The 25775-nt window shown below is 41.9% G+C and overlaps 1 protein-coding gene across 1 annotated transcript; it reads left to right on the top strand.

The window, feature by feature from the left end:
* Positions 1 to 568: 568 nt before the first annotated feature.
* Positions 569 to 25175, top strand: LOC131723392 (zinc finger protein 664-like). Its single transcript, XM_059017132.1, has 2 exons — positions 569 to 755; positions 23410 to 25175. The coding sequence occupies exon 2, from the start codon at positions 23445 to 23447 to the stop codon at positions 24519 to 24521; it is 1077 nt and encodes a 358-aa protein (XP_058873115.1). The 5' UTR covers positions 569 to 755; positions 23410 to 23444; the 3' UTR covers positions 24522 to 25175.
* Positions 25176 to 25775: the final 600 nt, after the last annotated feature.

Here is a 25775-nt window from a genome sequence, read left to right as displayed (position 1 = left end):
TTTTTTTCACATAGCCTCCCATTTCCTGCGATCCCAGAGGAATCACCACATCAATTTCCTCTCTTTTTAACCCATTTTTTGCTGCCAGATCTACCATCTCGTTGCCCAGAATGCCAGAGTGACCAGGAATCCAAACTAAAATCACTTCAATCCCCATTATTGTGCATTCCTTATATTGTTGCATTATTTCAACCATGATATCTCTTCTATCATTAAACTCCCCTTTTAATGCAATAAGAACACTTAATGAATCTGAAAATATGACTGCTTTTTTAGGCTTTATTTCAGCTATTTAACTATTGCAAATAGTATAGCTACAATTTCAGCAACATATACCGATAAATGGTCTGATATCCTCGCTATTTTACAGATATCTAATTCTGGGATATAATATGCCGTTGATCCATCTGTATATATACATAACGCCTCCATACTCCTGTACAAAAGCTTGACACTTTCTTTTCAGTTCCATTTTTACCCCTCCTTTCTTAACTTGCTCACTCAATACTATATAACAGTTTGGTTTCTCTCAGTTTTAACACTGCGTACAAATGAGTGTTTTATTTTACTCGACGAATGTGTTAAACAAACAAGTAGTTAACATGTTCGCTCTGGTTTCACCAGATGGGAGGAATGTATAGATCCGCGCACGGTCGGAACCGGAAGTTCCGTTGTTTGGGTTGCTTGGTATAAACGACACGAGAAAACAGAAAAATAGAAGACAGAGAAAGAGAAAGAGAAAGAGAAAGAGAGCGGTGAGTTATTGGAATTGCATTCACTGCATCCGCTGGAAACCCCGTGTGTGGTAGCGGGGTGTGTAATGTGTTTATATTATATAGAGGACGGCGAGTTTGATGCGAGACTCGAGCAGACACAGGCGCTTTCATTATTAGAAACCTGCTCGCAGACTCTCCGGTGACGTCACTCTGAGTGCTCTTTGAATCAGACTGACTTCGGATCCTATTTATATTCATGTTGGGTTAATCAGACTATCGGCGGCCCGTCTGTAGTGCTACAGGAGATTTGAATCGCACAGTTTGTTCCGCTCTGTGCAGCGCCGTCCCGTTTGTAACTCGGTACATGAACTGCATTCTGCTAAACTGTCCGGTCCTGTACTGTACGTGCATCGGGGTGGTCAATAATAACAACAACAACACCACCACAATGACCGCTGCTTTCTTATACGATCGCAACGTGCTGTGTGTCGAGTAAGGTTACCACATTTCCACACGGAGAAAAACTGGACTTTGTTTTTTTCAATTCATTGAAACTGTAGTAACTCCTGAAGCAGTTCAAATAACTGTATATAATAACACCGTCATAATTTAAATGTTAAACATCGGGGGTATTGATTGCAGATGATAACAAGTGGTTGTTTTCTTTCTGTTGTCATCTGACCAAAACTACTTAGTTTGTAAGTTTGCCTACTATACCAGAATCAAAATCATTAATGTAGATTAGGAGTAGCAGAGGACCTACTACTGATCCCTGTGGTACACCACTGGTTACCTCACTCCATTTTGAGGTTTCTCCTCTAATCAGTACATGAATTTCCTTGAATCCCTACTTCGTTCAGTTTGAGAATTAATCTTTTATGTGGGACTTTGTCAAAAGCTTTCTGGAAATCTAAATAAACCATGTTGTATGCTTTGCAATTATCCATTGTGGATGTTGCATCCTCAAAAAAATCAAGCAGGTTAGTTAGACACGATCTCCCTTTCCTAAAACCATGCTGGCTGTCTCCCAGGATATTGTTCCCATATAGGTAATATTCAATTTTGGATCTTATTATAGTTTCCATAAGTTCACATATAATAGAAGTCAGGCTTATTGGTCTGTAGTTACCTGGTTTGGTTTTGTCTCCCTTTTTGTGGATCGGTATTACGTTTGCTATTTTCCAGTCTGTCAGTACAACCCCTGTGTCAAGAGACTGTTGCATGATCTTGGTTAGCGGTTTGTAAATAACTTCTTTCATTTCTTTGAGTACTATTGGGAGGATCTCATCCAGCCCAGGGGATTTGTTTATTTTAAGAGCTCCTAGTCCCTTTAACACTTCTGCCTCTATTATACTAAAGTTATTTAAAACTGAATAGAAACAGGTCCACATGTGGGGCATGTCTGTGTCCTCCTTTGTAAAAACCTGTGAAAAGTAATCATTTAATATATTTGCTATTTTTTTCTTCATCTATGATTTTGCCATTTGTGTCGCTTAGACATTTAACCTCCTCTTTGAATGTTCTCTTGCTGTTATAATATTGGAAAATATTTTGGAATTGGTTTTAGCCCCCTTAGCAGTATTGATTTCTATCTCTCTCTTGGCCTTTCTAACTTCCTTTTTGACTTGTGTTTGCAGTTCCAAGTACTCTTTCTGTGTACTTTGTTTTTGGTCCTTTTTAAACGCTCTGTAAAGTGCCTTTTTTCGCTGAATATTTTTTTTAATTGTTCTATTAAACCATTTTGGCCATTTTGTTTTAGGTTTAGATTTGTCTACTTTTGGGATGTAATTACATTTTTAAAAAACAACCATCCTTTTTCTGTGGATGTTTTCTCTATTTTACTCCAATCTACTTCTGTTAGTCTCTGTTTCATACCTTCATAGTTTGTTTTTCTAAAATTGTAAACCTTAGCTTTAATCATTAATTTTTGGGTTTTAAAAATCACTTCAAATGAGACCATGTTATGGTCTGAGTTTGCCAATGGCTCTCTGACCTCTGTTTTAGTTATTCTGTCTTCGTTATTTGAAAAGACTAAATCAAGGCATGCTTCCCCTCTGGTCGATGCCTTGACATATTGCATTAGGATGCAGTCATTTGTCATTTCCACCATTTCAGTTTTGTCTATTGTGCTCCCCACCGGGTTTTCCCATTTTATATGAAGTTGAAATCCCCCATTAGTAATGCTTCTCCTTTTCTACACGCATTTCGAATGTCATTGTATAACATTATTTTGCTCAGCGTCTGAATTTGGCAGTTTATAACTTGCTCATATTATTATGCCCTTTGAATTTTTGTCCATTATTCTGACCCATATTGATTCAACGTTGTTTTCTTCGTCCAGATTTAACACCTGGACTTCAAGACTATTTCTTATGTATAGCGCTACCCCTCCACCTCTTCTGTCCTGCCTGTCTTTCCTATACAATGTGTACCCACTAATATTATATTCGTCTCCATCACTCTCAGACAACCAAGTTTCTGTAACACCTATCACATCGTAGTTACTTGTTAGTGCAGTAGCTTCAAGTTCTAACATTTTGTTTCTGAGACTTCTAGCATTTAGATCAGTGGTTCTCAACCTATTTCCATTTGTGGGCCGCATATGCAGCTATATATGTGTTATGTGAGCCGCACCCACACAATATACTACCTGTATATCTATAAAAAATATGTTTTGTATCTGTTATCTGATAGCAATGCCATACAGATCAATATAATACCTTTCATTTTAAATGAGCAAAATAAGTAAAAAATATAACTGTTAAAATTAATTTGGTCTGGCAACTTCCTTTGTTTGAAGCAGTAATTGCTTCACAGTCTGGTTGAAGATGGGTGACAGCACACTGCAGCTGTGCATGAAGGTTTGCATCAGTCAAGCAAGCGCGATAGCGGGACTTAATCTGGCACATGGCTGAGAATGTACGTTCACAAACGTAAGTCCATCCAAACATAGACTGTATTTTGGCACTCAAAAGATGCACATTTTGTCCAGCAACACATCTCCATATGTCCTGGACAGAACTTGCATGCTGTGCTGCGTAAGTTGCTCCCTGTCCCTGCAAATCTGACAGCTCTTCTTGTTCCTGTTCATGCCTGGGAACATAAAATGTTGTGGCAAGGTCTTTAAGATGTAAAATGGGGAAAGGTGTAAGGATCCTGTAGAAAAGCACCAGCAGACTGTACTTTAATGAAATCAGCAAAACGTGACGAAAACTTTTCTTGCAGCTGCTGTACCGTAGCAACACATTTTTCTCTTTTGTCACTTTCCAGAGCACCTTCACATGCTTCATTTAACATTGGTAAATGCGCAAGGTCTCCTTCTTTCATCTAAGCGATGTACAGTTCAAGTTGGATCTTAAAACTGGCAACAGCGCACATTAACTCGTCAGTTGCTTTTCCTTCACACTGCAGTTGCAAATTCAGCTTATTTAGATGCCTCTGTTGGGTGACTTCAACATCCATCTCCCCAACCCCAGCCACTCTGCTGGAATCCTCCCTCTCCTTCACTCCTTCGACTTCTGTCTCTCTCCGTCCCCTCCTACCCACAAAGCTGGCCGTCAACTGGACTTCACCTTCTCCAGGGCCTGCTGCCCCTCCACCCTCTCTGTCACCCCCCTGGACCTCTCTGATCACTATTTCATCTCTTTTTCTCTGTCTCTCTCCCCTCTCCCTGCTCCTCCTACCCCCACTGTCACCTCTCGCCGTAACCTCCGCTCTCTCTCCCCCTCTGTCCTTGCCTCGACTGCTCTCTCTCACCTCCCTCCTATCGACTCCTTTTCACAACTCTCCGTAGACTCTGCTACCTCCACCCTCTTCTCCTCCCTCACCTCCTCCCTTGACTCCCTCTGTCCCCTCACCTCCCGACCTGCTCGCCCCTCCCCTCCCCATCCCTGGCTCTCCTCTGCGCTCCGCTCAGCAAGAATCACACTGCGATCTGCTGAAAAGAAATGGAAGAGAACCAAACTCCCTGCTGCCCTAGACCTTTACCGCACTCTCCTCTCCTCCTTCTCCTCTACTCTCTCCTCTGCTGAATGTGCTTATTTCCAATCTGTAATCGAAGCCTCCACTAACAACCCACGTTAACTATTCTCTACCTTCTCCTCCCTCCTAAACCCTCCCCCTCCTCCTCCCTCCTCTATCTCCCCTGACGACTTTGCCTCCTTCTTCTCTTCTAAAATCTCAGATATCCGCAAACTCTTTAACACCTCTCCCTCCCCCGCACCCCCTCCTGCTCCAACCCCTACACCCACTACATCCCCTACTAACTCGCCCTCCTTCTCCACCTTCTTGCCCCTCTCAGACTCTGACCTCTCCTCCCTGCTCCAGGGTCACAAACCCACCACGTGTGCCTTGGACCCCCTCCCCACTCACCTCTTTCAAGCTGCTGCTCCTGCTCTACTCCCCTTCATCTCCTCACTCCTCAACACCTCTCTACTTTCTGGCATCTTTCCCTCTGCCTTCAAAAAAGCCTCTATCACTCCCCTCCTCAAAAAACCTACCCTCGACCCCACCTCCCTCCAGAGCTACCGTCCTGTCTCCCTCCTACCCTTCCTCTCCAAAACCCTCGAGCAGACTGTACACCGCCAGCTCTCTGCTTTCCTGTCCAACCACTCTCTGCTTGACCCTCTCCAATCTGGCTTCCGCTCTGCTCACTCCACTGAAACCGCCCTCCTGTCTGTCACCAACTCACTTAAGTGTGCCCGAGCTGCCTCTCTCTCCTCTGTCCTAATTCTCCTCGACCTCTCTGCTGCCTTTGACACTGTTGATCACTCTATTCTACTATCATCTCTCGCTGACCTGGGGATCTCTGGCACTGCTCTGGCCTGGTTCTCCTCCTACCTCTCCAACCGCACTTACCAGGTAACCTGGCGTGGAGCAACCTCCACACCTCACCCACTCTTAACTGGAGTCCCCCAAGGGTCAGTCTTGGGTCCTCTCCTGTTCTCTCTCTACACCCGCTCCCTGGGCCCCCTCATCGCATCCTATGGTTTCTCATACCATTTCTATGCTGATGATGCTCAGATTTTCCTCTCCTTCCCCACCTCTGACTCCACCATCTCCTCCCGTATCTCTACCTGTCTGTCTGCTATTTCCTCCTGGATGCACTCGCATCACCTCAAACTCAACCTCTCTAAATCTGACCTCCTTTTCTTTCCCTCCTCCTCCCCCTCCTCTGATCTCTCTATCTCTGTTCCTCTGGAATCTACCACACTCTCTCCCTCTTCCTCCGCTAAGAACCTTGGAGTCACCCTGGACCCCTGCCTCTCTTATTCCCAGCACATCTCCACTCTGGCACGCACTTGCCGATTCTTCCTGAGCTATATTCTTCCTGTGTCCATTATTCCCTTCATGCGACCATCTCCTAACTTGCTGCAGAGAGCCTGTTGATGCACAATACAGTGAAATGACAACAGATTTGGCTGCTCCCTTGTCATTTCAGCAACTAGTCCCTGATGTTTACCAGTCATACACGGAGCTCCATCTGTTGTTACAGAAACAACTGAATTTAGCGGAACATTAATTTCACCACATGCTTAGCGAACAGCAATGTATATATCCTCACCACGCGTGCGATCGTGCAGTGACTGCAGCTAAAGGAAGTCTTCTGTAATTTCAAAGTTGACTGTATCAATGCATCGAATCCAAATGCAAAGCTGGGCCACGTCTCCTATATCGGTTGATTCATCATTATGCGCCGACATACTTTGTCATTGCTTAGCTGCAGATTTTCTATCCTTCTTATGACTTTGTTTTTGTTTCTCAAATCATTAAAGAGTCAGTCCACGGACTCTAAAAAGCATTCTTTTACTATCTCCCCATCACTAAATCGTTTCCCGTGTTTGGCAAGCATCCAAGAAATTTTGTACGATGCAAGTGTCACAGCATCTGCTTCAGTAAATGTGGCACGCAACACTTTCTGCTCATTGTTTAGCGATTTCTCAAGATGATGAATTTTTAACTTTCTATCTTCAGATTTCTCTGCATATTTAGTTTGAAGGTCTTGATGCTTTGTCTCAAAGTGCCTTTTTACACAGTGAGGACCGTATGACATAATAAACAAAATGGCTTCCTGTCTCTTTCTCTAACTGCAAACATTTCCAGTCATCTTGTACCTTTCTGCCTTCTACAGCCAAACTGCGATGCTTCTTTCTGCCTTTTTATTTTCATTGCTTTCTGAAGCCACGCAAGATCGTTTCCCTCCGCGAACAACAAACCGATCCATTTTCCCTCTCGTCTACTCAACTGCTCCGCTCTAACAAACTGCGTCGAGAAGATCACATGGGCCGCAGCTGTGTGCTGATTGGGCCGCGGATTGAGAACCACTGATTTAGATAAATACATTTAATGGATGAGTTGTTGCCCTTGTTTTGATGTGGTCTCCCTTCTCTTCCCCCCCCCCCCCACTTCCTTTCTAGTTTAAATGCTTCTGGACCTCCTCAAGGATCCTTTCTCCGAGTAGATTGGTTCTCTTTTTGTTTAAGTGAGTCCGTCCCACCTGTATAGATAGTCCTTGTAGAATGTGCTCCAATGTTCAAGAAAGATGAAACCTTCCTGTGTACACCACGATTTCAGCCATGCATTTTGATTTTGTATTTCCAGCTGTCCATATGGTCCTTTGTAAGGTGCTGGCAGTATCCCAGAAAATGCCACAGTTTTGGTTTTGTCTTTTAATTTCCTTCCTAGCTCTCTGAATTTGTTTTGCAGGGATCTTGGCCTGTCTCTTCCAATGTTGTTTGTACCAATGTGGACGACTACTACCGGGTCGTCTCCTGTTCATTCTAGGAGCCTGTCCACATTCTCAGTGATGTGCTTGACTGAGGCTCCTGGAAGGCAGCACACTGTTGTAGTAAGGGGGTCCAGACTGCGAACTGAACTTGCTGTGTTTCTCAATATGGAGTCCCCGACAATCATGACCTCCCTTCTTTTTGCTGCCTGGTCAGCATGTTTATAAGGTCCTGGATGTTGTTCCTTTCGTTCTCTTGATGTTGGTTTTGAAGTGGCTCAAATTTGTTGGGTGTCTGGATTTCTGGTGGTTGTGTTTGACTAAGTTTCTTTTTTTCCCTGATTCTGCCTATCTGAACCCAGCTGTTTTGACCCTCTTCCATCTCCCTGGTGGCTTTCAGTCTGCTAGGGGTTAGAGGAGGCTGTGTTCAGTGGTTAAAGAAAAGGGCTTGTAACTAGGAGGTCCCTGGTTCAAATCCCACCTCAGCCACTGACTCATTGTGTGACCCTGAGCAAGTCACTTCACCTCCTTGTTGCTCCGTCTTTCGGGTGAAATGTAGTCTTAAGTGACTCTGCAGCTGATGCATAGTTCACACACCCTAGTCTCTGTAAGTCGCCTTGGATAAAGGCGTCTGCTAAATAAACAAATAATAGGGGTGCATCATGCAGGTGTCACAGATTACTGGCTTGAAGACCATGTTGTTGTGTTGATTTTTTTTTTTTGAAGTTTAGTTTAGCTTCTGCAGCTGTCAACGTGCTTTCAAACTGCTTCTAACTGCTCTGTACTTTTCCATGACTGTACTTCTCTCACGCTGTCGCATCCACACACTGGCTGGCTTTTGTTTGTTTTCTGTTTGCTGCTGGCTCTGCCCCTCCCCTGTGTCTCAGAAAGGCAGCGAATTTGAATCAGCTGCTCAGAGTTTCAGCTCGTTATCAGAAAAAGACACGCAGCTGTTAGACTTTAAGCTGCAGTGTTTTCTGATTAAAGCAATTAAAGATGTCATTTCCCCTTACTGCTTCTAACTGCTCTGTACTTTTCTACGACTGTACTTCTCCCATGCTGTTGCATCCACACATTAAAAGCTAGCAATTATGTTGCATTAAAACCACCAAGATAAAAATGCCATTTTATAAAAATGTGTTTTAAGTTTGGACTTAAATACCCACAGACCCAGCTTCCCTAACACATGGAGGTAGAGCATTCCATAGTTTAGGCGCTCTAAATGAAAAAGCCCTACCTCCCGTATTGATTTTATTGACCCTGGGAACAATGAGCAGCCCCACTTTTTTTTTATTTTTTTTATAAATTTAGTCGTTGCCAATTATTTTTATTATTTTCTCCCAATTTGGAATGGCCAATTATTTTATTATGCTCAGCTCACCGCTACCACCCCTGCGCTGACTCGGGAGGGTGAAGACGAACACACGCTGTCCTCCGAAGCTCACCGCTACCACCCCTGGGAGCCTGGAGCCTGGACTCGAACTCGCGACGTCCAGACTATAGGGCGCATCCTGCACTCTACGCAAGTGCTTTTACTGGATGCGCCACTCGGGAGCCCCCCCCAGCCCCACTTCTTGTGATCTAAGAGTGCGATTTCAGACATACTTGCAAATAGCTAGGTGCTGCTCCATTCAAGGCATTATAGGTCAATAATAAGATTTTAAAATCAATTCTGTATTGAACAGGGAGCCAGTGCAAGGATGCTAAAACGGGTGATATGCTCATTTTTTTTTGGTTTTAGTCTAAATTTTAGCAGCGGTATTCTGAACAAGCTGTAAGCGGGACTCCGCACGTTTTGGGATGCCAGAGAGGAGTGCATTACAGTAATCAATTCTTGAAGAAACAAAGGCATGTGTTAGTCTCTCGGCGTCAGAGAAGGAGATAATAGGTCTCAGTTTGGCTGTTTCTCAAGTGATAGAAGGATACTTTAGAAACTTCCTTAATATGAGACTCAAATGATAAATCAGGATCAAAGAGAACCCCCATATTTTTTATTTCAGTTTTAGGATTTGATAAATGACTGCTAGGGTCAAACTCATGCAATCTTACATTTTTTAGTTGGTTATGGGAGCCTACAAACATAACCTCTGTTTTACCTGAATTCAACATTAGGAGGTTTTGAGACATCCAGCACTTGATATCAGCAAGGCAAGCAGCAAATAACACCCTGACAGAAGTATCACCAGGTTTTAAAGACAAATACAGCTGGGTGTCATCCGCATAGCAGTGGAAGACACCATGTTTCTGATGATATCGTCCAGTGGTAACATATATAATGAAAATAGCAATGGACCCAGAATTGAACCTTGTGGAACACCACAATCAACTTCGGTCAATGCTGATTTTTCCTCCCCAATAGAGACAAATTGATATCTATCAGATATGTAAGACCAGGATAAGACAAGGCCAGACAGTCCCACTAAGTATTTGAGCCAATTTAATAAGATCGAGTGGTCTACGGTGTCAAAAGCAGCACTTAGATCAAGGAGAATTAGAACTGATGGAAAGCCCAAGTCAGAGCTTATCAGTGGGTCATTTACAACTTTGACAAGGGCTGTCTCTGTACTATGTGCAGCACGAAATCTAGACTGAAATTTCTCAGATATACCATTAAGAGTTTAAAAAAACGTACTTGAAATGCAAGTTGAGGGTTGCTCTCTAAAACCTTGTCTAAGAATGGAAGATTGGAGATGAGCCTGTAGTTATTAATGAGTTTAGGATCCAAGTTGTGTTTCTTGAGCATTGGCTTTACTATAGCTACCTTAAGTGCTGAGGGAACAATACCAGAAGAAAGAGAACTATTTATAATTTTTAAAATGTGTCTAATAATAACTCTACAAGAGCATTTTTTAATAATTTTTTCGGAATGGGGTCAAGAGAATATGCTATCTCTGTTCTAATTTCCGACCCTCATATTTCAATTTGTGAGTAGCATCATTAAACTACGGTGAGCTTTTTTTAAAAAAGCCTAAAGAGATATGCAACCCTCTTGAGTTATGACTGGCGCTACAACATCTACGATACCAATCAATGAGGAGTTGTAGGTATTCACCATCTCATCTACAGATAAGCCCTCCGGGATTGATAATAAACTCAGTATATCAGAAAATTTACCAGGAATGAATGTCCCGAGATGTAAGTGTACGTTCCATGGATTTTGTAGTTACTGGTATGCTGACCTCAAAAAGAATAGCAAGGTGGTCAGAAATGGTGAGATCTGTAGTTAATACATTTTTAACAACTATACCACGAGAGATTACCAGGTCTAGAGTATAGCCACGATTGTGTGTGAGACCTTTTACATGCTGGATATAATCTAAGGAATCCAGTAGCCTCATAAATTCTACAGAAGTGGAGTCAATTTCTGTATCAACATGTAGGTTAAAATCACCAAGTAGGAGAATCCTATCATAATGGACTATCAATGAAGATAGCAAGTCACTAAATTCAGCTAAAAATAATGGGTTTGACTTAGGTGGTCGATGGATCATTACAATATGAACAGGTAGTGCACTATTTAGTGTTAATGTTAACACTTCAAAAGATGTATAACCTGGGACAGTAACCTGATTAATTCTATGTTAACTATAGAAAATAGCAGCAAGTCCACCTCCCTGCCCAGTAGAGCAAACTTTCTGAAAAAAAGAATACTAAGGGGTGGAAGCCTCAATCAGTGAGACATTGTCATTAGGTTCAAGCCAAGTTTCAGTTAATGATAAAATATCAATCCCGTAATCCTGAATAAAATCACTAATTAATGGAGCCTTATTAGATAGAGACCTGACATTAACCCTTTGCGGTCCATTTATTCAGCGCGTCAGGTCCAAATTATTTTCACACGCTAAGTTTATTTTAGACACCCTGTTTTAAAAGTATTTTTTTCACAGTAAAACCGGTTTAAAACGCAATGCATATCAACAGGACACTCAGTACTGCATCTCCAGCCCTGCCCAACACTTGTTCGCTGTATTTTTCACATTCCTCTTCATAGTCGTGCATACCGATAAATCATCTCCTGATCACTCATTTTATCACCAAACTCCTCAATAATGCAATCCAAGTTATTATGTTAATACTATAACATATCAAAAAGCTCTGAAAATGTCTGTGATATTCTTTGAGCGCTGGATGCAGAAGCAGCTATCCTGTTTGTTTGTGTCTGTGTTATCTCTGTGGTGCCGGGGCTATGTGTATTACTCAGATCCGCCCCTTTTTTTCGGCTTCTCTCGGCTCCTATTGGTCTCACTCGGCCATTGAATGGTTTTCTCAGCTTTTTCCGGAGAAAAAACGACTAGAGACCTGTGTTTTACATCTTTTTGATGATGTCGGACTGGAAAGGGAAAATTGTAATGTCGGACCTGGTCCGACATAAGACCGCAAAGGGTTAAATAAGCATAAACGTAGAACAGTCCCATCTAGTGCAAGTGATTGAGCAGGGATAATAGGAATTTGAGTAAGATTACTGTAACACACACCTCTATGATGACTCACTGGGAAGCGGGGTGGCAGGAAGCTATAACCTCAATCTTGCATATCTCTTTAGGCCCCCCTCCCCCAGTGCCTAGTTTAAATACTTTGCAAGGTGGTTCTCAATATTGGCAGCTAACCTGCTTGCCCCTGATTTTTTTAGATGAAGTCCATCCTTCTTATAAAATCTATTTCTTCTCCAGAAACAGTACCAGTTATTTATAAAACCCAGACCCTCTTGAGCACACCAGCCAGCTAGCCACGCATTTACATCTCTAATTCTGCTGAATTTTTTATCCTCACAACCAATAACAGGTAATAGACCTGACAGAATAATTCTGCATCCTGACCATTTTAGTTGTTTTGTTAATGATCAGTAGTCCTCTTTTAGAATTTCGGATGTCCTATTTATTATGTCATTTGCACCTATGTGTACAATGACCACAGATTCTTTTTTCTGATTATTTAATAATTGTCACACTCTTGATTCAATGTCCTTGCTCCAGGTATGCAGCTAACAGTTCTGTTTATAGGGTCTTTACGGCTAAAATCACTGTCAATGTGGCGAATAATTGAGTCGCCTACTAACAGGACCTCCCCCCTATTTCCAGTCAACGCATCGCCAGTGTTGCTCAGTGCTTGGAATCTCTTAGATCATTTGATCTCTTCTGTATTTTGACTACTTATCCGTCTCCTCTTCCTACCTTTTCTAGCGGTCACCCAATCCTCATTCAACTCTTGCCTTTCAACTATATATATATTCTCAGGTCCCTCTACACATACGCTTCTGCGATCACGCTGTGGTATTAGTAAGACCTCACCTAGAATATTGCGTTCAGTTCTGGTCACCTCATTACAAAAAGGATATTGCTGTTCTAGAAAGAGTGCAAAGAAGAGCAACCAGAATTATCCCGGGTTTAAAAGGCATCTCGTATGCAGAATGGAACGTATTCAGTCTTGAACAAAGAAGACTACGCGGTGATCTGATTCAAACATTCAAAATTCTAAAAGGTATTGACAATGTATTGATCACCGGCTGGTTTCACATAGACTGATCCACAGTTGAACTGCATCTGGTATTGTCTATCGAATTTTGTTTTAACTGAATATTTTATTATTGTGTTTCTCTAAACTCCTCCCCTATCTGTTATCGCCTCTCATCATGGGGTTCTGATATGTGTGCATGAAGCTGTAAGTCCTGTGAAATGTATTTGTCAGTTAGTGCTCTTCAATTTGTGGAACATTTTATTTGCAAAAAGTGCTTTTTTACTCAGTCCCTATTGCAAAAGGTTTCTGATCTTGAAAAACAAATAGAGACTCTCAGAAGCATACACAATCATGAGCATTTCATTGAAATCAGTTTTAACAAAATTAATAACACTTTGCTAGTGTTGGATACTGAGGGTGAAACCAACAAAGTTATTGATCCCAGAATCTCATCAAGCAGCTTCTTGAAGGATCCCAGGGTGTCAGCTTCAACAACATTACCAGGGAGTTGGTTCCAGACCCTCACAATTCTCTATGTAAAAAAGTGCCTCCTATTTTCTGTTCTGAATGCCCCTTTATCTAATCTCCATTTGTGACCCCTGGTCCTTGTTTTTTTTTTCAGGTCAAAAAAGTCCCCTGGGTCGACATTGTCAATGCCTTTTAGGATTTTGAATGCTTGAATCAGATCACCGCGTAGTCTTCTTTGTTCAAGACTGAATAGATTCAATTCTTCTAGCCTGTCTGCATACGACATGCCTTTTAAACCCGGGATAATTTTGGTTGCTCTTCTTTGCACTCTTTCTAGAGCAGCAATATCCTTTTGAACTATCTGCGAGATGAAGGCTTCAGGTACACAACAGTGGTCGCCATCTTGTCCCTCTTCGTGTTGAGTAGCACTCATAGTTTTGGAATTTTTCTTCGTTGATTTTGTGGTCATCTCAGTCGAATTCGCCCAATATTCATCCAGGGACATTGTTTCTGAAAGTTTAGTATTTCTTACTGGCGACGTAGAACAGGAGGGGGTCAAATGGTGGCAAAATACGATCAGGTTATGCAGAGCTTGTCTCTTTCACATCCACTCAGTTTAAGTGTCACGTGAGCCCCCCGAAGAGCTCAACGATATTGTTATGAAAGGTCTCAGAACAATCATACCTAAATCACTGCAAACAGAATACATCTCAATACTAGACAGAGGACATCCCGGTACAAAAGCAACGAAACGCAGAGCTCGAGATGTTGTCTTCTGGCCATCAGTGGGACATTGATAGACTAACATCTACTTGCAGTGCCTGCAACAACTCAAAACCACACCAACAGAAAGAACCATTGAAATTACACCCTGTGCCAGATCTGCCTTGGTCCACAGTGGCAACAGACATTTTTTAATGGAACAGTCTACCTTGTGCTGGTCGACTCGTACTCGGGATGGTTCGATATAGATGCACTCCGTGATCTTACATCTCACACAACAATCAATAAATTGAAGCGACACTTTTCATTACATGGCACACCTCACAAAGTAATCTCTGATAATGGAACTCAATTCACAAGCCAGCGCTTCAAAGAGTTTGCTGAAACTTGGGACTTTGAACATACCACCAGCAGCCCTGAATACCCACAAGCGAATGATCTGGCAGAACGAGCTGTTCGCAGTGTGAAACAACTCTTGGAAAAGTCTAAAAGAGATGGAAGCGTTTCTCAACCTTCTCAATCTTCGCAGTGTGCCTTGTGATTTAACTTTAGGTTCACCAGCACAACGTTTAATGTCAAGAACACATACAGCTTTACCCATTAACAATAGTCTTCTCAAGCCCTCCTCTAAGAATACCTCCACAGTGAAAGCGGAACTGACCAAGAAACATCGGAGACAAAAGCTACACTACGACAAATAAAGTAAGCCTCTGAAACCACTGAAAGACAGGCAAGTAGTTAGACTACAAACTCCACAGAGATACAACCGATTGGGAATCGTAAAGACAACCTGCAAGGAGCCCAGGTCATACATCATTGAAACTGAAGGAAAGGAATACAGGAGAAAAGGAAGACACATCATACCTACCTCAGACACTGCAGAGCAAGTAGACACTTCACAGCAAAACCAAAGCATGCCTGAACAAGAGCAAGCACAGCAAAACCAAAGCATGCCTGAACAAGAGCAAGCACAGCAAAACCACAGCATGCCTGAACAAGAGCAAGCACAGCAAAACCACAGCATGCCTGAACAAGAGCAAGCACAATTTACAACTAAAGTACAAAGTGCAGTCATTGCACAAAGTCCAACTCAGCCAATCTCCAAGCCAAACCCCAAATATATGGACTAATAGAGTTATGTAGCCGTACATACAGTTACCTGGAACTATTTCTATAGCTGAGTTACCTGATTTGATGTAAATACTGGCATGATCAAAATGTTTTAAAAAAAGTACATTTAGTAGGAAATCTCTCTGTGTATTAATATGGCAATTTGATCTGTTTGCTCTTCAGGTATGATCACTAGTGGTATGGATGCATTGTGCTCAAGAGAGCACTAACTAAAGAAGGGAATAGAATACTTTAATAACGCAGGTCCTACTTAGTTTGTAATGTATATTATTATTATTATTATTATTTATTATTATTATTATTATTTATTTCTTAGCAGACGCCCTTATTCAGGGCGACTTACAATCGTAAGCAAATACAATTCAAGTATCACAGTACAAGTTCTACAGGTGCTTTCTGAAGAGGTGAGTCTTGAAGAGGAGCCGGAATGTGGTCAGGGACTGGGCAGTCCTGACATCTGTAGGAAGGTCATTCCACCACTGCGGGGCGAGGGTGGAGAAGGAGCGGGCTGTGGAGGCAGGGGAGCGTAGAGGAGGTAAAGCCAGTCTACCTCCTCTAAAAATAATGTGTAGGACACTGTACTTTATACTGGATACATACGGGTATGGAGAGACTCGTTGGTTGTTATGCTTTAGACTGGAGCGATGACGTTCCTGTTAATAAAATATAAACCTGTCTAACTAAACTAAACTGCCTTGCCACGCATCATTCAACAGTACAGAAAGACAGATTAGAATCAGATCCGCTTTTACTATATGAGGCTGTTAAAACATATGGTGTATGACATCCACTAATCTTACTAACACTGACATCCATGAATAACCCATGTTACTACCTTCGTATGTATACTGTATTTATATTAACTCTATATTGCTATGAATTGTAATGTGAAGGGTTGACCAATATGAACTTAACTGAATGCAATATTTATTATTATTATAATTTTAATGCATTTAATATTTACTGTATTGTATTTTCTTTGAAATTAATAAACATAATTTACAAAAAAACACAAACAAGTAGAATATAACTTGTAGGATTTAGTTTTTATTTGAGTGAACACAATCAATCAATTAGTGATTAATAACCATTTCTGTTTCATGAAATTAAAGATAAAGTAATCCAATCCAAACATACGTGGCAGAACTGAGCCCATCTAACTTGTGTTCTTGGCAAAAATAAATAAATAAATAAAGACTGAAAGTACATCAGCCCTCATGCACCAAGAGAGTCCCAAAGAAAGATGTCTTTCCTGTCCCCTCACATGCTTGGGACCACCAGATGTAAACCAATATTCAATAGCTCTGCTGGGGTCGCACTCCTCAAATTCAGAGCCTCGATATTAGAACATAAGAACATAAGAGAATTGTGAAGGTCTGGAATTGTGAACTGGTTCCAGACCCTCACAGAATTGTGAGGGTCTGGAACCAACTCCCCAGTAATGTTGTTGAAGCTGACACCCTGGGATCCTTCAAGAAGCTGCTTGATGAGATTATGGGATCAATAAGCTACTAACAACCAAACGAGCAAGATGGGCTGAATGGCCTCCTCTCATTTGTAAACTTTCTTATGTTCTTAAGTTCTTATGTTCTTAGCTCTGCTGGGGTCGTGCTCCTCAAATTCAGAGCCTCGGTATTCAATAGCTCTGCTGGGGTTGCACTCCTTAAATTCAGAGCCTCAATCTCAAGAGCATCATTTTACAAGATTTGATGTCAGACTTGTTTGCATCGTATCTATAAATTGAAATCTATAATGTTTATCATAATGGTAATTGTTATTTTGTAGACACGGCACAAAGGTAATCTAATTACTCAGATGTGGCGCATAGATGGAGCGAAGACTTAAAAAAAAATCCTGCACTGAAATGGTATTCTGAAGATCTGTCCTGCCCTGTTATAGAACACCTGCCCCATCATTAACATATTCGCCAAATCGATTCTGATGACAGTGCAATTGGGTCTCAAATAGACAATTGAGCTCTGAGTTAAGACCCACTGAAACCTGCAGGTTTATTTAGTGGTACAATCAGGAACTTTAGGTTTGGAGCTACTGTAGACCTAAAGGGGCATTCAGAACAGAAAGTAGGAGGCATTTTTTTACACAGAGAATTGTGAGGGTCTGGAACCGACTCCCCAGTCATGTTGTTGAAGCTGACACCCTGGGATCCTTCAAGAAGCTGCTTGATGAGATTCTGGGATCAATAAGCTACTAACCACCAAATGAGCAAGATCTTAGCCTCACTCTCCTCTGTCTACAAGGTTTCCATTTCTTTTTTTGCAGGGGCTAAGTGGGCACAGTTGTTTCAATTAGCTAATAATTACCCCCTAGCTAATTTAACAATTACCCCCAATTACCTTCCCAATATGGCTGCCTCTTTTAGTCACCCTCACCAAGATGGAGTAGATGTCTCTCCACCCCCAGTGTGCTAAAGACTCCAAATTAAGGTCAGGAACACCTACTCTACCACAATACACACACACTCACATAATGTTGTATTTTAAAATTATGATCGTGTTATCATATACAGTTATTTTAATGGCTTCAGAGTTGCTATAGCTTCAATTAATTGAAGAAAGTAAATCCAGTGTCCCTGTGGAAATCTGCTGTATTATTGAATTGTGGTTTGTCAAACTTGTACTTTACTTGAACAAAAGTTATTGTATTTCTTGCTCTTATTGTATTACTTGTATTGTAACGCTTGAAATGTTTTTGCTTACGATTGTAAGTCGCCCTGGATAAGGGCGTCTGCTAAGAAATAAATAATAATAATAATAATAATAACCTGCCTGTGCAGTCAATCAATCAATCAATCTTTATTTCTTATATAGCGCCTTTCACGATAAATCACCTCAAAGTGCTTTACAGATAACTATAAAAAACAATTAATAACATTGTGGCAGAGCAGGGCTCTGCCTTTGGAAATACTGGCAGGGGTGGAGTTAAATTCTCCTCCCTGCGTCAGGTGGGAGCAATCAAACAATTAATCATTCAATTAAGGATTCAGCCACCTGGCATAAAAGGAGGCCTCAGCCTCCCATTTGGGGGAGTTCTAGAAGGAGAGGGAGGAAGTGGTTTTGAGTGTGCTGTGGTTTTTTGTTTTTGAATCCAGTGAAGGCAACGCCCAGCCTGGAAGCCTTATTTTGTAAGTTTTGTTTTGTGTGTATTTTGTGTTTTGAACCTTTTTGTTTGGCCCTTGTGCTTGTTTATATTGTATTTTTGTTTATTAAAAAGCTTTATTTTGAACTTTCCAAACTGTCTCTGAGTCTCAACCTCTGTCATCTTTGTCACAAACATACAAAACAATTTGGAGAAACAGTAAAAGATAAGATGCCAAAATCCCCCTGTAACTGGGCAAGGAGCCCTGTACATGTATTTTATTTCTTTATTTTTAGAACAAGGTCTTGCTCTCCGCCCCGGTGCAATGTATTGTTTGGTTGTTATTGTATTTATATGATGGTGAAGCGCCATGGGTATTGTTTTTGTATTTATTGTTTTGTAAATATGACAGCGAAGTGCCCTGGGTTGTGTTATTGTTTTGTATTTAAATATGATGGCGTAGCCATGTATTTTGTTATTTTGTTTAGTAGCATGGATGGGTAGCCCCAGCCACAGGAAATAAAAAAAAAAAAACCTTGTGCAGAAGGTGGCCATCTCCCGAATTAAGTTTATTTATTTATTTATTTATTTATTTATTTATTTATTTATTTATTTATTTATTTATTTTTTTCTTAGCAGACACCCTCATCCAGGGCGACTTACAATCGTAAGCAAATACATTTCAAGTGTTACAATACAAGTAATACAATAAGAGCAAGAAATACAATAACTTTTGTTTAAGTGTGACAAACCACAATTCAATAATACAGCAGATAATAGTGGTGGCCGCAGGGAGGCCAGCCAGGAGGGAGTTGCAGTAGTCGAGGCGGGAGAGTACCAGGGCCTGGACCAGGAGCTGGGTAGCATAGTTAGTGAGGAAGGGTCGGATTCTTCAGATGTTGCTCAGGAAGAATCGGCAAGTGCGTGCCAGAGTGGAGATGTGCTGGGAATGAGAGAGGCAGGGGTCCAGGGTGACTCCAAGGTTCTTAGCGGAGGAAGAGGGAGAGAGTGTGGTAGATTCCAGAGGAACAGAGAGATCAGAGGAGGGGGAGGAGGAGGGAAAGAAAAGGAGGTCAGATTTAGAGAGGTTGAGTTTGAGGTGATGCGAGTGCATCCAGGAGGAAATAGCAGACAGACAGGTAGAGATACGGGAGGAGATAGTGGAGTCAGAGGTGGGGAAGGAGAGGAAAATCTGAGCATCATCAGCATAGAAATGGTATGAGAAACCATAGGATGCGATGAGGGGGCCCAGGGAGCGGGTGTAGAGAGAGAACAGGAGAGGACCCAAGACTGACCCTTGGGGGACTCCAGTTAAGAGAGGGTGAGGTGTGGAGGTTGCTCCACGCCAGGTTACCTGGTAAGTGTGGTTGGAGAGGTAGGAGGAGAACCAGGCCAGAGCAGTGCCAGAGATCCCCAGGTCAGCAAGAGATGATAGTAGAATAGAGTGATCAACAGTGTCAAAGGCAGCAGAGAGGTCGAGGAGAATTAGGACAGAGGAGAGAGAGACAGCTCGGGCACACTTAAGTGAGTTGGTGACAGACAGGAGGGCGGTTTCAGTGGAGTGAGCAGAGCGGAAGCCAGATTGGAGAGGGTCAAGCAGAGAGTGGTTGGACAGGAAAGCAGAGAGCTGGCGGTGTACAGTCCGCTCAAGGGTTTTGGAGAGGAAGGGTAGGAGGGAGACAGGACGGTAGCTCTGGAGGTAGGTGGGGTCGAGGGTAGGCTTTTTTAAAGGCAGAGGAAAAGATACCAGAAAGTAGAGAGGTGTTGAGGAGGGAGGAGATGAAGGGGAGTAGAGCAGGAGCAGCAGCTTGAAAGAGGTGAGAGGGGAGGGGGTCCAAGGCACACGTGGTGGGTTTGTAACCCTGGAGCAGGAAGGAGAGGTCAGAGTCTGAGAGGGGCAAGAAGGTGGAGAAGGAGGGCGAGTTAGTAGGGGATGTAGTGGGTGTAGGGGTTGGAGCAGGAGGGGTTGCGGGGCAGGGAGAGGTGTTAAAGAGTTTGCGGATATCAGATTTTAGAAGAGAAGAAGGAGGCAAAGTCATCAGGGGAGATAAGGGAGGAGGAGGGAGGGAGGAGAAGGTAGAAATTAAGTGATTCATTTGTTGCTAATCGGGAGATGGTCCCCTGCATAAAAGCCTGCAGCTCGCTGCACTCGGTGTGGGTGTTAGGAGCGAGAGCGGAGAGAGCGAGAGAGAAACGAAACTTAAAAGAAAATACAGGATCAGTGAAGGCTACTGCCCAGCCTGACCTGGATCATTTATTGTTTTTGTGTTCGTGATTTTGTTTTGTTTAAACCTTTTATTTTGCTCTGTGAGCAAGTGTTTTCTGTTTAACCCTATGCTGCCTACGGGGAATGACCATATTCTGACCATATTCTGTCATAAATATGAACACTTTCTGTTTAAACGCTTGTAATTTGGAACCTTAAATCAGAAATTAAAACCCAATACACCTACAGAAAGGCATTCAGTAGATTTTTTTTTCCATTTGAGCTACACCTCCCAAAAAATTATCGAAATATGAAAAATAATAAATATTTTTAAAATTGTCAATTTCAACCTCTTTCCAAGTGTTATATAAAAAAACTTAGAGCATATTGTAGCTGGATAATTTTCCAAGGATTTCAATGAATTGAAATATCGAGAACATGATGGGAGACTACATTTGGGGGCTGATTCGTGAAAGTGATTTACAGTATAATCGTAAATCTCAAAAAACTACTCACTTCTAAATCTTTTGTAGTCATTTTTGTATTACTTTAGTATAAATACATGTTAATTTGGATTCATATGTTGTTTTTTTCTGACTTTATGTGAACAAAAAGACACAAATTCGCCCGTTTTATCATTGGAAATAGGTAAATTTCAAATTATCACTGTCCTGGTCACAAAAGCAAAGTTTGTGGGGAATAATAGCCATTTTCTATACTTTTGAGGCATAAGCAATTAGGAAATAACACTTACTACCCAGGAACAAAAATTGTGTTACAAAGTGCAATGAATCGACTAGAAAAAATAATAGCTAACACAGACGTACACAAACGCCTAACTTTGCATCACATGCGATAGACCTATTAGTTTTGCCTTCTCTTCTGAGCAGAAACAAGTTCAAAAAATGGAAAAACAAGTCTAAAATAAAAACGTATGTGAAACTAACTGTAAGAAAGATGTTTTAAAAAAAAAACAAAAAAAAAACATCATGTTGGTATAGTAGTTACTCTTGTCAGCAGTCAAAGTTAGCCCTGCCCAGCAAGCGCGCACACACAAGACACAATGAGAAAAAAAAAAAACTGCAGATCTACTCAGCACAAAAAAAACGAATATAAAGTTGAAAAAACCACAACAACAATACGACTAATTAGCCCAAGTACTTACCGTTTAGATGATATGTAGGTTAGCACTCTTGGGATTGTAAAACCGGAGATACAGAGCTTCGACTGCTGTGCACTCAGTCACAATGGCGCCGGCAGAGACTCGTCTGTGTAATCAAAATATTATATGCCCACCCAAGCCATAAACCAGTGGTATCATGACAAGCCCCGTAGTCATGGCTATAACCCACACTTTAAAAAAACAAAATTGCTAGCTGGACGGCTGAGATATGACGTATTTTGTCATCGAAATTAGAGCCCGTCGGCAGCTAAGGGTTAAACCTTATTATTTATTTTTGTATTTGAATAAACGGCGCGCAGCGTCTTTTTGCCTGCAGTACTGCCTGGTGTCAGTGTTTTTCCTTCTTGCTTCTGGCCTGACGTCACGACTCGTCCACCCCGTCACATGTGGTGTCCAGCATGGGATCACCAGCACCTCCTGGACTCAGGTCAGAAGAGGGTACTGCAGTTTTTTTTGTTTTTTTTTGTTTTGTTTTCTAATATTTGTGGAGAAAAGGAGAGTGAGGAAGAAGGATGGGAGGAAAAAGGAGGATAGAAAGGAGACAGCAGCCGCTGCAGCAGCAACAGCCACAGCAAGTCTGCCTTACCTGCCTGTGGGGGGAGGAGTGGTGCTTTAATTGTGGGGAGCCATGGCACGTGTCCCCTGGCACCTTCCCCATATGTCAGGAGGAAGATACCCAGACAGAGGTGAGGAGAAGGAAGCGGAGAGGAGTGGTGCACCAACTGCATGCAGTACGGGCATGAGGAGCACCACTGCCTGGAGGTCTTCCAGGACACGGACCTGGAGTGGGAGGAGCCCGAACGTCCTGCGCCTGAGTGGGAGGAGCCCGAACGTCCTGCGCCTGAGTGGGTGTTAGGAGCGAGAGCGAAACGAAACTTAAAAGTAAATACAGGATCAGTGAAGGCTATGCCGAGCCTGACCTGGGTTTTTGTTTGCTTTTTTGTGCTTGTGATTATTTTTGTTTAAACTTTTCTTTTCGCTCTGTGAGCAAGTCTTTTTGTTAAAATCTTTTATTTATATTTTTATTATTTGAATAAACGGCGCACACCGTCTCTTTGTTTTGAACTGCAGTGCTGCTTGGTGTCAGAGTTTTTCCCTTCCTGCTTCTGGCCTGACATCACCACTCGTCCACCCTGTCACACCCCCCTTAAATGACGTGCAGTGAAGCAGTTAAACAAGTCATTTAATAAATTACTTTAAAAAGCAGGGATACAAATCAACAGTGTAAAATACATCAATACAAATAAGCAGTATACAATAGGATGTTAATGTTCCCTTTTAAAATGCATCTGCTAAATTATAAAAATGTGTCTAATCTGTATTTAAAAGCAGCAAATCGAGGCAGATCATTCCACAACTGTGGGGCTGTAGAGCTGAACACTGCCTCCTGCCAGCTTTCTCTGTGTCCATGGAATACATTTCATGGGTAAGAAAATACATGGGAGTTATTGTTTACATTTCCATGTAAGACGAGTTGTCAGGCTGATGTGTAAATGTAGACAATAACACCTGTTTCTTTAAATGTCTGATATGCATGTTTTCATTTCTCCGCTCCATTTCTAATGAAATCTTAATTGGTACAGAACAACCACCTTGAAGTAGAATCCTTGAATCTGATCGAACCTAATCCAGTTCAGTTCTGAGTTGTAAGTGTAAACACACCGATAGAGAACAGATCGTAATGCTTCATTTCATTTTCTGTTTTCAGATCTGCCTTATCCTGGTGGAAGCCAAGGAACAAAGATGGAGTCTGTTTACATTAAACAGGAGGAGGTTCTGGAATTGGTACCTGTCTGCATTAAACAGGAGATGCCTGAACTGGAGCCCGTCCACATGAAAGAAGAGACTGAACTGCAGCCTGTCAACATTAAAGAAGAGACTGAACTGGAGACTGTCCACATTAAAGAAGAAGAGACTGAACTGGAGCCTGTCCACATTAAAGAAGAAGAGACTGAACTGGAGCCTGTCCACATTAAAGAAGAGGAGACTGAACTGGAGCCTGTCCACATTAAAGAAGAGACTGAACTGGAGCCTGTCCACATTAAAGAAGAAGAGACTGAACTAGAACCTGTCCACATTAAAGAAGAGACTGAACTGGAGCCTGTCCACATTAAAGAAGAGACTGAACTGGAGCCTGTCCACATTAAAGAAGAAATGACTGAACTGGAGCCTGTCCACATTAAAGAAGACACTGAACTGGAGCCTGTCCACATTAAAGACAAGTCTATTGACTTGTTGTTTAAAAATTCAGAAAACATATTCTGGCCAAAGATACCACATCAATGTACTGAATGTGGGAGGAGCTTCAGTGAGTCAGGAAACCTAAAAAAGCACCAGAGAATTCACACTGGAGAGAAGCCACACCACTGTGCTGAATGTGGGGAGAGCTTCAGTCAGTTAGGAAACCTAAAAAGACACCAACGAGTTCACACTGGAGAGAAGCCATATCACTGTACTGAATGTAGGAAAAGTTTCATTGACACAGGAAGCCTAAAAAACCACCTGCGAGTTCACACTGGAGAGAAGCCGTATCACTGTACTGAGTGTGGAGAGAGATTCAGTCAGTTAGGACACCTAAAAACACACGTGCGAATTCACACTGGAGAGAAGCCGTATCACTGTATTGAATGTGGGGCGAGCTTCAATCGGTTAGGAAGTCTAAAAAGACACCAGCGAATTCACACTGGAGAGAAGCTGTATCACTGTACTGAATGTTGGAAGAGCTTCAGTCAGTCAGGCACCCTAAAAAGACATCAGCGTATTCACACTGAAGCCAGTCTCCCTCCCTCCCAGTCCCTCACCTCTCCACTGCTTGTTTGAGTGTGTGGAGAGCTGTCTCATTCCTTGTCTCTCTCTCACCCTGCAGTAAATGGAGGGGGTCCCCAGGAATGAGAGCCAGCCTGAATCCAGAGACACTGAGAAGGGGAGCATGTCAAACTGAAGGAGACAGACCATTCTTTCAGAATGAACTGGAGAGCCCTGGGATTCAGCTCCACTCCTGCCCCTGAATTGGAAATGAATCTCACTCATCATGCTGTGAGGATTTAGGACAGAGTTACAGGGTCATTCTACTTAGAAAGGACGCATTTATTTTTTAATTCTTTGTTTTATTTGAAGTGGTGCAAACTTTGCACTGGAGCAAATGCTGTTTTGGTTTTGAATGAATTAGAATGAATGAATGTGCTTTGCTGAGTGTTTAAATACTGAGAACATAAGAACATAAGACAGTTTACAAACTTGAGGATGTCATTCAGCCCATCTTGCTCGTTTGGTTGTTAGTAGCTTATTGATCCCAGAATCTCATCAAGCATCTTCTTGAAGATCCCAGGGTGTCAGCTTCAACAACATTACTGGGGAGTTGGTTCTGTGTTCTGTGTACTTTGTTCTTGGTCCCTTTCAAACGCTCTGTACAGTGCCTTTTTTCTGTGAATATGTTTTTTAATCGATCTATTAAAACATTTTGTTTTAGATTTAGATTTGTCTACCTTTGGGATGTAATTGTTTTGTGCCTCTAGTACTACATTTTTAAAAGAACAGCCATCCCTTTTCTGTGGATGTTTTCTCTATTTTATTCCAATTTACTTCTGTTAGTCTCTGTTTCATACCTTCATAGTTTGCCTTCCTACAATTGTAAACCTTAGCTTTAGTCATTATTTTTGGGGTTTTAAAAAGCACTTAAATGTTGTGGTCTGAGTTTGCCAATGGTTCTGTGACCTCTATTTTAGTTATTCTGTCTTTGTTATTTGAAAAGACTAAATCAAGGCCTCCCTTCTAGTCGGTGCCTTAACAAATTGCGTTAGGAAGCAGTCATTTGTCATTTCCACTATTTCAATTTCGTCTGTCGTGCTCCCCACCGGGATTTCCCACTTTATATGGGGGAAGTTGAAATCCCCCATTAGTATGGCTTCTCCTTTGCTACACACATTTCTAATGTCATTGTATAACAGATTTGCTTTGTGCCTGAATTTGGCAGTCCATAGCATGCTCCTATTATTATGCCCTTTGAATTTTTGTCCATTATTCTGACCCATATTGATTCGGCGTTGTTTTCTTTGTCCTGATTTAACACCTGGG

Source organism: Acipenser ruthenus, chromosome 55 (assembly GCF_902713425.1).
Source record: "Acipenser ruthenus chromosome 55, fAciRut3.2 maternal haplotype, whole genome shotgun sequence".
NCBI classification, from domain to species: domain Eukaryota; kingdom Metazoa; phylum Chordata; class Actinopteri; order Acipenseriformes; family Acipenseridae; genus Acipenser; species Acipenser ruthenus.
Note: the sequence above shows the minus strand (reverse complement) of the source record. Positions and strands in the feature narration are given on the sequence as shown.